The 14,658-nt window shown below is 46.0% G+C and overlaps 1 protein-coding gene across 10 annotated transcripts in view; it reads right to left on the reverse strand.

Moving 5' to 3' along the window:
- Positions 1-14,658, reverse strand: part of MFHAS1 (multifunctional ROCO family signaling regulator 1) — a 133,412-nt gene that overhangs the window by 68,795 nt on the left and 49,959 nt on the right. Inside the window, exon 2 of one of the 10 annotated variants that reach the window (XM_038398224.2) lies at positions 4,169-4,356. The exons of the other annotated variants lie outside the window; for them this stretch is intronic. Coding sequence (XP_038254152.1) covers positions 4,226-4,356 — 131 coding nt within the window. The 3' untranslated portion in view covers positions 4,169-4,225. Of the gene's footprint in view, positions 1-4,168; positions 4,357-14,658 lie in introns of those variants that run through there. 10 annotated transcript variants of the gene reach the window in all.

A 14,658-nucleotide genomic window follows, 5' to 3' on the forward strand; every position in this document is an offset into this window, starting at 1 on the left:
GAAGAAAGTCACGGAAAGTGTGGGCTCCTTACTGAACGAGGGAGGCAACCTAGTGACAGAGGATGTGGAAAAAGCGAACGTACTCAATGCTTTTTTTGCCTCTGTCTTCACGAACAAGATCAGCTCCCAGACTCCTCAAGGGCTGCACAGCATGGGGAAGAGGTGACCAGCCCTCTGTGAAGAAAGAACTGGTTCGAGACTATTTAGAAAAGCTGGACAAGCACAAGTCCATGGGGCCGGATGCGCTGCATCCAAGAGTGCAAAAGGAGTTGGTGGATGTGATTACAGAGCCATTGGCCATTATCTTAAAAACTCATGGCGATTGGGGGAGATCCCGGACAACTGGAAAAAGGCTAATGTAGTGCCCATCTTTAAAAAAGGAAAGGAGGAGGATCCTGGGAACTACAGGCCAGTCAGCCTCACCTCAGTTCCTGGAAAAATCATGGAGCAGGTCCTCAAGGAATCAATTCTGAAGCACTTAGAGGAGAGGTAAATGATCAGAACAGTCAGCATGGATTCACCAAGGGCAAGTCATGCCTGACTAATATATTGCCTTCTATACGAGACAACTGGCTCTGTGGATGAGGGGAAAGCAGTGGACGTGTTGTTCCTTGACTTTAGCAAAGCTTTTGACACGGTCTCCCACAGTATTCTTGCCAGCAAGTGAAAGTAGTATGGGCTGGATAAATGGACTATAAGGTGGATAGAAAGCTGGCTAGACTGTTGGACTCAACGGGTAGTGATCAATGGCTCCATGTCTAGTTGGCAGCCGGTATCAAATGGAGTGCCCCAAGGGTCGGTCCTTGGGCCCGTTTTGTCCATTATCTTCATTAATGATCGGGAGGATGGTGTGGATTGCACCCTCAGCAAGTTTGCAGATGACACTAGGAGGAGTGGTAGATATCTGCAAGGTACGGATAGGATACAGAGGGACCTAGACAAATTAGAGGATTGGGCCAAAAGAAATCTGATGAGGTTCAACAAGGACAAGTGCAGAATCCTGCATTTAGGATGGAAGAATCCCATACACTGCTACAAACTAGGGACCGAGCGGCTTGGCAGCAGTTCTGCAGAAAAGGACCTAGGGGTTACAGTGGATGAGAAGCTGGATATGAGTCAACAGTCTGCCCTTGTTGCCAAGAAGGCTAATGGTATTTTGGGCTGTATAAATAGGAGCATTGCCAGCAGATTGAGGGATGTGATCATTCCCCTGTATTCAGCATTGGTGAGGTCTCATCTGGAGTACTGTGTCCAGTTTTGGGCCCCACACTACAAGAAGGATGTGGAAAAATTGGAAAAATGAGGGGGGATTTGATAGCTGCTTTCAACGACCTGAAAGGGGGTTCTAAAGAGGATGGACCTAGACTGTTCTCAGTGGTAGCAGATGACAGAAAAAGGAGTAATGGTCTCAAGTTGCAGTGGGGAAGGTCTAGGTTGGATATTAGGAAGAACTATTTCATTAGGAGGGTGGTGAAGCACTGGAATGCATTACCTGGAGAGGTTGTGGAATCTCCTTCCTTAGAAGTGTTTAAGGTCAGGCTTGACAAAGCCCTGGCTGGAATGATTTGGTTGGGGATTGGTCCTGCTTTGAGCAGGGGGTTGGACTAGATGACCTCCTGAGGTCCCTTCCAACCCTGATATTCTATGATTCATGCTCCCAGGACTCTTTCCTGTCTGGACTACTTGAATCTTAGGTTTCATCACAGCGGAGATCATGGAAGGCTGGCATGACAGGTGCTGCTTATTAAACATTTGCATCTCAGGGCTAGTCTCTGCTCAAAGCAAGGGAAATGATTATTCCCCTCTCTTCAGAACTGGTGAGGCCACACCTGGAGTACTGCATCCAGTTTTGGTCCCCCAGTTACAGAAAGGATTTGGACAAACTGGAGAGAGTCCAGTGGAGGGCAACGAAAATCATTAGGGGGCTGGGGCACATGACTTACGAGGAGAGGCTGAGGAACTGGGATTATTTAGTCTGCAAAAGAGAAGAGTGAGGGGGGGATTTGATAGCTGCTTTCAACTACCTGAAGGCGGGTTCCAAAGAGGATGGAGCTCGGCTGTTCTCAGTGATGGCAGATGACAGAACAAGGAGCAGCGGTCTCAAATGGCTGTGGGGAAGGTCTAGGTTGAATATTAGGAAGAACTATTTCATTAGGAGGGTGGTGAAGCACTGGAATGGGTTAGGGAGCTGGTGGAATCTCCATCCTTAGAGGTTTTTAAGGCCAGGCTTGACAAAGCCCTGGCTGGGATGATTTCGCTGGGGATTGGTCCTGCTTTGAGCAGGGGGTTGGAAGAGATGACCTCCTGCGGTCCCTTCCAACCCTAGAATTCTATGATTCTGTAAGTGCTACAGCAGTGCAGCTCCATTGATGCCGCTGTAGCACATTGGCGGAGACACCCTATTCTGACAAGAGAGAGCTCTCTCGTCGGCATAATAAAATCACCTCTGCAAGCGGCGTCACCTATGTTGGTCAGAGAAGCTCTCCCGCTGACTCAGCGCTGTCTACACCAGCACTTAGGTTGGTATAATTTACGTCACTCAGGGGGGTGGTTTATTCACACCCCTGAGCGACATTAAGTTATACTGACATAAGCCCTCAGCGTATGTCTACTCTGCAATAAAAGACCTATGGCTGACCCAGGTCAGCTGGTTTGGGCGTGCGGGGCTAAACGCTGCAGTGTAGACGTTCAGGCTCATGCTGGAGCCTGGGCTCTGAAACCCAGCAAAGACTCTAGCCTCAATGTTTACACTGCAGATTTTAGCTTCGCAGCCCAAGCCCCACAAGCCCAAACCAACTGAACCGAGCTCAGACTCTGTGCCACTGGTTTTTTTTATTGCCGTGCAGACATACCCTCAATGACTGTCTCTACACTGGCAAGCTTGTTCCTCCAAACATCCCATGGGAGAACTCCCTTTGCGCTGGCGGTTATGCATTTTTAATATACTCCTCACAATACTGTGCACAAGAGTTAGACTTACATAGATTCTACCCAAGCAAGCCAATGCTTCCTGCTTTTCCCTTGAGTAATATGTGGTTGTGAGTAAACATGGACAATACTGAACTGAAGGATTTGTTCTTCAATGAGTAGAAATCAGTTTTTTTAAATTTCATTGACTACTGAAGCATTTGTGTGGCATGGATTTGAATCTTGCTTTTAGGGCACCAGCATTCTAGGATTAAAGGAGGTAAGCCATCACTTATAATCCTTTAGACTCGACCACCAACGGGGGTTGTATTAAATTTAATAAATAAATAAATAAATAAATAAATAAAATAATCAAAATCTAACTTCAGGCACCTTATAGCCAGGTTAGAAAAGCACTCAGCACATTAAAGCCAGACCGCTGGTTCCTGCTGTGAGTGACTGCACTGAGGAGGTCATATCAACCAAATTCTGGCGATGCATGGAGGCAGTCAACGAACTCCTCCTAACATGGAGGTCTCTTCCCAGCAAAATTGTACAGTTTTCTAGAGCTGGCATCATTTCATAGGATGTAAAATATTTGTAGAACTGCACAATAGTGCCCTCCACCGACTCCCTGCAGCCAAGGCTCTGACAGAACTTCGTGACTGATGTGCGTCACAGCACAGTGCATGCCAAGATATTAATCAGAGCTGGGCCCAGCAAACCAGGGTGAGGCAGGACACGGTAGGAACGCACATAAAAGTTGTTTTAAGATAGAAATCTGTGGAATGACTCTCTCATCCTGGCAACTTGAAGAGTACTTCTGAACTACTCCTCCCAGCAAATACCCTGGATTTTAACTCCACTTAACCGGGTTTAAGTCTCCATACTACGTATGTGGAGAGGATGTGGAACGTGCTCACATCGGTCAAAGAGTGCTATTCTACACAAGTAGCTGTTTCATGTAAATTTATGTTTTCTTATCAGTTGTAGGAGCATGCCTACAAGAGTTGATTTTTACAACCCCGCCCCCAAATATGCAAGATCGACTTCTGCATGTGTTAACAGAAATTACAGTGAGCACCAAACACAGAGCATTATAACCATGCAAACAAAAGCAAAGGAGGAGGTAAAGATAAAATAAGAACTGTCCTATTCACAGACAAATCTCCCACTAGTAGAAAAATCCACTTCATGCTAGCCAATTATTTCAAGCAGTTTATCACTGGAAAAAGCAGTCAGCTGCTAAAAATTAAACAGAAATGATGGTTGTACCCAGTCCCAGTGTTAGAGAGGTGAGCAGCACCCTGAAAACAGATCAGTAAGTCATTAAGGCCTTCCACATCAGAGCCATGACTGCCTTCTCCAGCTCCAGCCCACATAGTGATATCATGCATAAATGTATGGGCTGAGAGTTCACAAACCGCTGTTCTACTTTCAGGTGAATTCCTGTGGCAGAAAGAAAAAATATGAAGTCAAATAAAATTGCAGAAATTTAGTTTCTATATAGAACAAAATGGCTTCTGAAAGTAATGTTAGGTTTCAGAGTAGCAGCCGTGTTAGTCTGTATTCGCAAAAAGAAAAGGAGTACTTGTGGCACCTTAGAGACTAACAAATTTATTAGAGCATAAGCTTTCGTGAGCTACAGCTCACTGTGGTGTGTGGTTGCTGGTGAGTATGAAGCAAATACTCACCAGCAACCACACACCACAACACAGAACCACTAACCCAGGAACCTATCTTTGCAACAAAGCCCGTTGCCAACTCTGTCCACATATCTATTCAGGGGATACCATCATAGGGCCTAATCACATCAGCCACACTATCAGAGGCTCGTTCACCTGCGCATCTACCAATGTGATGTATGTCATCATGTGCCAGCAATGCCCCTCTGCCATGTACATTGGCCAAACTGGACAGTCTCTACGTAAAAGAATGAATGGACACAAATCAGACGTCAAGAATTGTAACATTCAAAAACCAGTTGGAGAACACTTCAATCTCTCTGGTCACTCGATCACAGACCTAAGAGTGGCTATACTTCAACAAAAAAGCTTCAAAAACAGACTCCAACGAGAGACTGCTGAATTGGAATTAATTTGCAAACTGGATACAATTAACTTAGGCTTGAATAGAGACTGGGAATGGATGAGTCATTACACAAAGTAAAACTATTTCCCCATGGTATTTCTCCCCCCCACTCCACCCCCCACTGTTCCTCTGATATTCTTGTTAACTGCTGGAATTAGCCTACCTTGCTTGTCACCATGAAAGGTTTTCCTCCTTTCCACCCCCTGCTGCTGGTGATGGCTTATCTTAAGTGATCACTCTCCTTACAGTGTGTATGATAAACCCATTGTTTCATGTTCTCTGTGTGTGTGTGTGTATATAAATCTCTCCTCTGTTTTTTCCACCAAATGCATCCGATGAAGTGAGCTGTAGCTCACGAAAGCTTATGCTCTAATAAATTTGTTAGTCTCTAAGGTGCCACAAGTACTCCTTTTCTTTTTACTATTTTTAAGCACATTGTTCAGCCACAGACACACAGCGCGCTCCCCCACAATGTTATACACCTGCATATACTGCATGGAAACATACGCAGAACAGGCTATAACTGCTAATTCTGCCACTAGTTCTGAAACCGAAATCCACAAATAGGCTAGCAAGCCGTTAGCTGAAAGATTCTCTAATCAAAGACATCAACTTATCAGGCATTCATAGCATCTTTAGAGAAACAATCATGTCATTCATTCAGTTAGGAATACAATCTAATTTACACACATCTTTCTTAAGCATAGTCTGCTGTCACACGATCTCTCCTAAACGCTATTAAGTATTCTGTACATGGAATACCACACTTTGATACAGTACACTATTATATTTACATATGGCAGTTTATAATGTGATTACTTTTGGCAGTATTTCCATTACTAAAACTAGATCTTTTCTTGTTACTATTCCATGAATGGTGCAGCACAAGTTGTCAGCTCAAATGCAACTGTATTTAGCATCTAACAGAAATGATCCTTGACATATTTTGCCTCTTTTTGATTTAGAGCACCGAAGATGGCAAAAAGGTCATAAATTTGTAGAAATCAATTTCTGTAACCACTGAAATCCTTAAAAGGGATTAATTGCTTTGCCTTTGCTTCTTCCTACTGGTCTCTAATCATTGCAAGCCCCCTCCTCCCCATCACTCTCTTTTCCTATTTCCCACATCCACCCCTTTTCCAGATCCCTCCAGGTTACCTAGAATTTCCCCTTTTTTCCCCCCCACGGAAAATACTTTGCCATGTCTGTCTGTGCCTCAGTGATCCCATCTGCAAAAATGGGGATATACAGACTTCCTTCCTCCTATCTACTGCTAGTCTTGTTCATTGAGGCCCCAGTCCTGCAGACACCCGAGTAATCCCATTGACCTTAATGAGCGCTGTTGAATGCTTAGCACTTCTGAAAAGCAGGTCAGTTATTTGCACTTCGGAGCATGACTGTGGAATTGCAGACAATTTTAAAAACTTTCCATAATGGGAACCTAGACACTTGCCCCCTTTTCTTTTTTTCTTCTGAAAAGAAAGGCTTTTCAGACAGCAGTGACTTCATGGTCACAGTCACGTTATTTAACTAACTGAATTTCTGAGCACAAATGTAATGTCACAGTAACGTGTGGGTACTGTGCAGAGCTGCTCCTGTCTGCATTAGGTGTCTGGTCTATCCCATGGAAGGATCATTATGACTAAAGTCCCCTTTTAAAGTGGTACTTCTGAGGCTGTATACTTAGTGCAGTGGTCACCAACTGGTCAATCGCGGTTGACCCTAGAGGATCTCTCAGTCGATTGTGATCGCTGGTCGTGTAGCGGGGCTGCCGCTAAGGCAGGATCCCTGCCTGGCCTGGCCCCACACTGCTCTTGGAAGCAGCCAGCATGGCCCTGAGGGGGGCAGGGATCTCCCTTCGTGCGCTGCTCCTGCCTGCTAGTACCGCCCCAGCAGTTCCTATTGGCTGGGAACAGGGAGCTGTGACCAATGGGAGCTGCGGAGGCAGTGCTTGCAAAAAGGGGCAGCACGTGGAGCCACATGACCCTTGCCCCCTCCCCCAGGGGCTTCAGGGATGCGTTGGCCCCTTTTGGGAGTAGCGTGGGGCCAGAATAGGCAAGGAGCCTGCCTTAGCGGCAGCCCCACTGCACCACACACCGGGAGCTGCCGGAAGTAAGTGCTGCCTAGTGGGAGGCCACACCTCAACCTCCATCCCCAAGCCCCCTCCTGGAGCCCAGCACCCCTTACCCCCTCCTCAACCCAAGCCCCAGCCCTGACCCCCCTCCCAGAGCTCGCACCCTGTACTCCCTCCTGCACCTCAACACTGTGCCCCAGCCCAGAGCCCCCTCCTGCACCCAAACTCCCTCCCAGAGCTTGCATCCCTCACCCCCTCCTGCACCCCAACCTCCTGCTCCAGGCTCAGCCCAGAGCCCCTTCCCGCACTGCGAACCCCTTGGCCCCAGCCCAGAGCCCGCATCCCCTCCCAAAGCCCAATCCCCTACCCCAGCCTGGTGAAAGTGAGTGAGGGTGGGGGAGAGTGAGCGACGGAGAGGGGGGGATGAAGTGAGCGGGGCAGGGCAGATCCTGGGTTGCCCTTAAATTCAAAAAGGGATCTTGGGAGTAAAAAGGTTGGAGACCACTGACTTAATGCAACTGCATGGTCAACAGAAACCTAAAACCACCACCACAAGCAGACTAGGACAGCACCAAATATGCACCAAACAGACATATTTGTACAGTGCGTGCAACAGTCGTGATTCAAGGCTCTTAAAAGAAGTCAGCATGAACACAAAACACAAACAGCAGAAAGAGAAGCTCTACCATTAAACTGATTGATTCCCAACACTTCAGAGAGAGCACTGGTTCTTCCTTTAACACAGTGGTTCCCAAACTTTAACAACCTGTGAACCTCTTTCACTAAAATGTCAAGTCTCGCAACCCCGCTTCTACAAATGAATATTTCCAGGGATTTTCTCCTTCACCTGAGTATAAATTATATAAGCAGTGATCTTGGAAATATAAAATTTGTTTTTATGACATGCTTATTACACGCTATTTATTATTATTATTTATAATTACAGTATTTTTATTACATTATGAAAATGGCAACACTCTTCCAAGATCTCACTTTCGTAGCTTGTATCACGTTGAATAAGCCTGTTATAAGACAAGGCTCCTAGGTTTCATCAAGGAGTATCAGATGTGAAACAGCATGAAGGTATTTAAGAAGCCAGCTCAAAGAGTTCCTCCTACACAAACATTCAGGTCTTGAGCAATCCAGGCAAACAACGCAGGTTACAACAACGCTTAAACTTGTTCTTCACAATAATTTTAAAAACAATACTAGCAGCCTATTTAATTTTAAAAACAGTAAAAAATATCCACCTCCCTTTCCATTTCTTATCAGAAGTCTTGAAGTTTAAATCTCCTCAGTGTGACAGAAATGCTTGCTTTCATCTGCTTAGCTCTTGGAAGTCCAGGGGCTGTGGGCTGCTGGCCCTAGGGACAACTGTCTGCCATTAGGAATTTTTTTCCCCCAAGAACCCCCTGTAACATTTTGTGAACCCCAGTTTGGGAACCACTGCTCTAACATGAGGCAGCCCAAGGCTGGGACTTCCTAGCATCATTCCTCAGAAGGATTGCTGTGAATAAAGCCATCAAGGAAGGCATTGTCTATCACAAGAAGCACACACAATCACCGGTCCATTTGCACGCACTTAATCAAAATAGTTAAAGCAATACAATGTTTAAAAATGTAACGATGCTGTTTTGAGAATGCAGAGTACAAGGGGAGCTCTGTCTCTCAGCATTATATATTTCATGGCGACGAACTGAACTAAAAAACCCCCTGAGCACCTAAATCAGTAAGAGTGTGTGCGTGGACCGAAAAGGGTTAAAAAACACAGTTTAAAAATCAACACCTCCTTTGCCTAGCAAGCCCTAGAGTGCAAGACACCAAGAGCTGAAAGACGTGTACCCAAGTACTTACCTCTTAGACACCCTCTCCTGCTTATGCAAACATTAAAAGAGCCCCCAACCTGTTTAATGTTCTCTCTCATGTGTCTGCACACACACGCACCAAGGCTTGCATTAACTACTGTAGGGCAATTGCTATCATCACTGGGACTGGTGTAATGACTTCCCTGGGGAACACACAAGCTGACGGCAGGAAGGAGGTGTCTATGAGAGCCCTGTGTGGTTTCAGTTCCCAGCCCCTCTCTCCTAAAGGTTCTGGAACATATTGTCAGGTCGGGAATCAAGACGTGACTGGTGCCGTGATTTGATCTCTAATTCCCTTTGAGTCTCCTGCTGAGGGGCCTTGTGCCAGCCACGAGCCCAAGGTACCAGCTGTGCTGCCAGCAGTACCACCCCAGAGCACTGTGCTTGTCCCACCCAGGTGCATGTGTGCATTTGCCCCTCTAGGACTGCATCTAGGGTTGCCAAGCATCCAGTTTTCAACTAGATCACCTGGTAGAAAAGGGACCCTGTCAGCTCTGGTTAGCACCGTTGACCGGGACATTAAAAGTCCAGTTGGCAGCAGAGTGGGGCTAACTCAGGCTCCCTGCCTGTCTGACATCACGCAGATCCCAGAATGGACGGCATGTCTGGCTCCTAGGCAGCCTGAGGTAAGCGCTGCCTGTCTGGAGCCAGCACCCCGCACCCCCTGCCTCAGGTCAGAACCCCCTCCCCCCCCAGACTCCGCACCCCCTCCCACACTCCAAACCCCTGCCCCAGCCCTGAGCCCTCTCCCTCATGCCAAACCCCTTGGCCCCAACCCGGAGGCCCCTCCTACACTCCAAAACCCTCATCCCGGCCCCACCCCAGCGCCCACACCCCCTACCGCATCCCACTACACTGCCCCAGCACAGTGAAAGTGAGGGAGGGGAGCTGGACCTCAGAGAAGGGCAGGGCAGGAGGTAGGACAAGGTTGTTCTGTTTTGTGCAATTGGAAAGAGGCAACCCTAACTGCATCACTGCACACTCATGTCACAGCGCTCCTCCACAACAACTCTGCAGGAGGGCAAGGGTTAGCCATCACTCCAGGGCACTAGTGCCAAGCACCAGAGCAGCAGCTGTCCTCCTAAACCCACTGGTACCAAACTTTACATTATTAACATGGTTGCTAACCTCTACTTTATTGGCAGCATTCAAGTTTTCATAGAATCTCAGGGTTGGAAGGGACCTCAGGAGGTCATCGAGTCCAACCCCCTGCTCAAAGCAGGACCAATCCCCAATTTTTGCCCTAGATCCCTAAATGGCCCCCCTCAAGGAATGAACTCACAACCCTGGGTTTGGCAGGCCAATGCTCAAGCCACTGAGCTACCCCTCTCCCTCTACCCTATGCTATGTAGAGACACCTGACAGTGCAGCACATCAGCTAAGGGCATGCTGGCTTTCCTTCCCCTCCCTCAGCAGAACCTGCACTCACGATTGCAATCCAGCACAGCAGACAGCATCCTACAAGCTGGGCTAGGGACACTGGCTGGGAAGCAGAGAGCCAGGCTGCAGCTAGCAGGGGCCTGCAGCATACATGATAAGCAACCATAAGCAGGAGGCATGGGGCACCCACTATGCGTGACTCCACACAGGAGAACTTACAGATCTGTACTTATAGGTAATTACCAGGGATGGGTACCCCCAAGTACTGACTCAGCTCTATATCTGCTATGGGGCTACAGCCTAGGAGAGATTTAAGCTCTACTCTGCTCCTTCTGTTGTATCTGATAAGCCTTTGAATCAAGGGGGCATCTGCCCCCTTTTCTACATCTCTTACTTCTAGCTGGCTGTGAGAGCGCTACTTGGGAACCCACCACAGAGGAGTCAACAAAACTCCAAGGGCTACATCACCCCTGGGATGCTACCAACTAACCACACAGCAACCCCACCAACCAAAGGGATCAGTTAATGTATCTCCATTTTTACTACTACTAGGATAGAAATAAAAGCAAAAACAAAAAAGGACGGGGAAAGAACAGAACAGAAAGTTAACAACTAAAGCTGGTTGAAAAAAACACAGTCTGTCTTGGAAAACTGAGGTTTTGACATTGTTCACATTTCCCCAGGGTCAAAACAGATTTCTGTTTTTCATGAAATTTTGCATAACAATTTTTACACAAGTTTTGTTAACTAAAAATCCAAATCTCTGTAAGAAAACAGTTTTTGGTGAACGAAGAGGTTTTATAATGATTTGGGTAAACGTTTTGGTAAAAATATGGAGGAAAATGTCATGAAATTAGAAAATTGCAATAACATCAATAATTTATCACACAGGCCTTTTTTGAACAAAAGCTTTCAATACAAAAAAAACCCCAACTCTGTGAAGAGCCCCTATTTTATTATTGATCCCCCTCACTGCTCTCTGTACCACCGTGCCCTGCAGCACTACCCCTGACGCCAACACTACAGAGCTCTGGCTAATCCTGCCCTCCCAGTGCCAGAGGAACAGGAAGAGCAGCACAGCTGGTTCATGTGCATTCAGCACTCAACTTGAAGCTGCCATCTCCAGAGCATGCACACACAGCACCATGCTTGTGCTGAACAGCGGCATCGTGGTCCCTACTCTGGAAAGATGTGCATCCTACGTTTAATTATTTCCCTTTGCAGTTTCCACAACACATGTGCAGCTATTAAATCAGGTGATGCTAATGCAGGATCACAATAACTCAAAACCAGACACATGACTATCCGTGAAACGAGGCACAAAACACTCTCCAGTTGAGAGCAGACGTGCCAAATGCCAGCCTGAAAGAATTAACTTGCCTATTTAATGCCAAAACAAGTACTAATCCTACATTTCCACCTTGTGTCTTCATATTTGGTCCTTGCAATCCCTCATTCACTACACATTCCCAGCAGCCCAACTTGCTCTTGTTGCTCTTCTCAGAATTATCCTCCAATTTGTCTATGGATAAAGTTTTCAAAAGCACGCGTTTTAGGGGACAAGGGGACATTAAAAGGCACTGACAGTTCAGCTCTCCAGCCATCTCCGAGATGGGACTTTTGAAAATTTTTCCCTACATCTCTCTTGCTATAGCACGGTAGGTGGGATCTTTTCTTAGCCACCTGGGGAAGGACTATTGCCTCCTTGCTCTGGGATGAAACCACTGCATTATTGCACAGAGAGGCGATACAGTTTGAACACTGCATGGCTAGAATGCCAGCATGAACATACTTTTCCAGACCATCTGGAGAACTGCCAGAAGCTAAGAGAAGAACACTGAGGATTTTTCTATTCTTACTACAGATGCCCTCTTCATAAGATGCAAGTCAGAAAGTGTGTTTCTTTCATGCTACCAGAAACTATGCATGCCCAAAAGGGCACTGTTCTATTTGGACCTAAAAGGGTTCTCACTTTTCCTAACACACAACAAACTGATTTAACTGCAGCCCATGCCAAACTACCCCCAACTCTCTGGAACGAAAAAACTCTCAAAATGTAAGAACGTGACTGGCCCATAATAGCTAAAAGGAGCTGGATGATGTGATTTATTAAGTGCTGACAAGTTTGCGGTCCGTTTTCTAGCAAGCTGTATAATTGGCTTTACAGGTATTCCTGACTCTGACACAATCACTTGTTGGATTTTCCTTAATATTTTTAGTTTGTAGGTATAGTGGTCTCCCCTTTATACAGTGCTTTCCATCCAAAATGATTCCAAAGCGCTTTGGGTGGACTTATTTAAAGTGAAAAGCCTCAATTTAAAATCAACTTCTCCATTTGAATTTCAGTTAATTTCTAAAAATGGTGCACTGTCATTAGCTGATCTAACCATTAAAATATGCTGATTTACAACTAACTGGAGCCTTTACACTAGATTTGGTACATCTTTTTGCTACCTAGGAGGGTCCACTACAACTATATACATTTATTTAAGCAATCATATAGCTTAATATTTTCAGATTCTTATTAACTGTACATTTTTAGTATGTCAGAAAATGGTGAATGATGGGTGGAGTCATAAATATTCATAATTTCAGAACTGAGAAAATCAGAGCTCAGATGGGGAGACGCTATAAAACAGGAGTACGAGACCACCCAGGTGGGCTCAGTGCATGATTGTGATGAGCTAAATGATGACGTCTCCTAGAGTCAGAAGCTAGGTCCCAATGCCTCTGATGGCTTTTCCAGCCTCTTGCTCCGAAGAGCACAGCCCCTGGGTCCCCCCACAGGATCAAGCCCTTAACACAGCACATGACCCTATTGTGCCCATATTTATAAAGCTTGACCTCCAAAGTTAGAGGTTTTCCCCCAATTCTCTCTTTATACAGAAAAGCAGCCTTTTAACTCAAGTTTCTGACAGAGGCTCATGGATTTAGCAAAGTTTATTTTTTATTTAAATGTTTTAAGAGATTATAATAAATTCAGCTTTATCTAATTTTGTTTTAAATTCAGATTTTACTTTTTCTTTAAAAATAATTGTGTTTAAACATATTGTAATTTAAACAAAAATAAAGTAATTTGTTTTTAAACATTGATTTTTACCCACTCTGCCTTGTAGATTCATTAGTACACAAAAGGACCATTTAATATAATCTAACACAGAAATGCAGCCACCTCCAGCGTGGAGCACCCAGGACAGGACGAGTAGAATACCATGTCCTACTTTTTTCAGAGTAGCAGCCGTGTTAGTCTGTATTCGCAAAAAGAAAAGGAGTCCTACTGAAACTGCATGAGTAATATAGACAGGCAGAATGAAGTTACCCATATTCCTTTTACACAGAGAACCATGATGTCTTTAAATGGTCAACTGGAAAGGTTTTTTTTCTGCAAATTGGGATAGGGAGATAGAGAAGAGTGTGTCAAGTGCTAAAATTCATTTAAAAAAACATCATGCCCCAGCGCTACTGATCACATCTTCTGACACATAAATGGGAGACTCTTACCTATGCCTGCACTGCATTAAACAGAACAGCACTGCCAGCCAAGCTTCTCCAGCACACACCCTGCACGAGGGCATGGCAGAATGCAGGCGGGGAGCCCAGACACTGCACAAGACCGCTGTAGCCTCAAGGAGGAGAGCATGGCGAGAGGTCATACCAAAGCAAACAGAGAAGCCAACAGAACGTGGCAGGGCCAAGAGGGGTGCACACTCACAAACTGGAGGGGCTCCCTCTGCAGTGCATGAGCTGGGAGTCCCAGGAGGAACATGGGCTGGGTTGGCTTGCGTTCCCTGGGACACCTCCAGCAGTACAGCCCCAGTCACACCACCCTCATACAGGGCTGGAGTCAGCCCTCAGCTATTACCACATTCAGGTACAGCTGAGTCTAAACTGCATTCAAAAAGTCAGTCCCCACCTCCAGACTAAGAGGCCAAGTACAAAGTTTAACTCTCCACCTCAGCAGTCTGTGTTCTTGGCCATGCTGACAAAGCCCTCGACCTCCTCCCCTGCCCTTCATTCAGAAAGTATGCGCCCTTCCCCCACTCACCTCCTTGGCGTGGCTGAGTGCATAGCCCCTGTTGCTGCTGAGTGAATTAAAGGCCTTTCCATTCTTGCTAGGAGTTAAACATCCCCTCTCCCCCACTTTCGGTGAGCGGCAAAGATAATGGCTCCAATCCTGAAATCACTGATCTCTCTCTCTCCCCCTTATCACCATATCCCAGCGGTTTGCATGCAATCCATTATACTTTGGTCAATTATGCATTCCTAACAGCTCTAAATGCAGGTTTTTTCCCGTCCCCTGAAAAGCAATGGAACACAAACATTAAAACTGGAGAAACCTCA

This window comes from Dermochelys coriacea, chromosome 4 (assembly GCF_009764565.3).
Source record: "Dermochelys coriacea isolate rDerCor1 chromosome 4, rDerCor1.pri.v4, whole genome shotgun sequence".
NCBI lineage: Eukaryota > Metazoa > Chordata > Testudines > Dermochelyidae > Dermochelys > Dermochelys coriacea.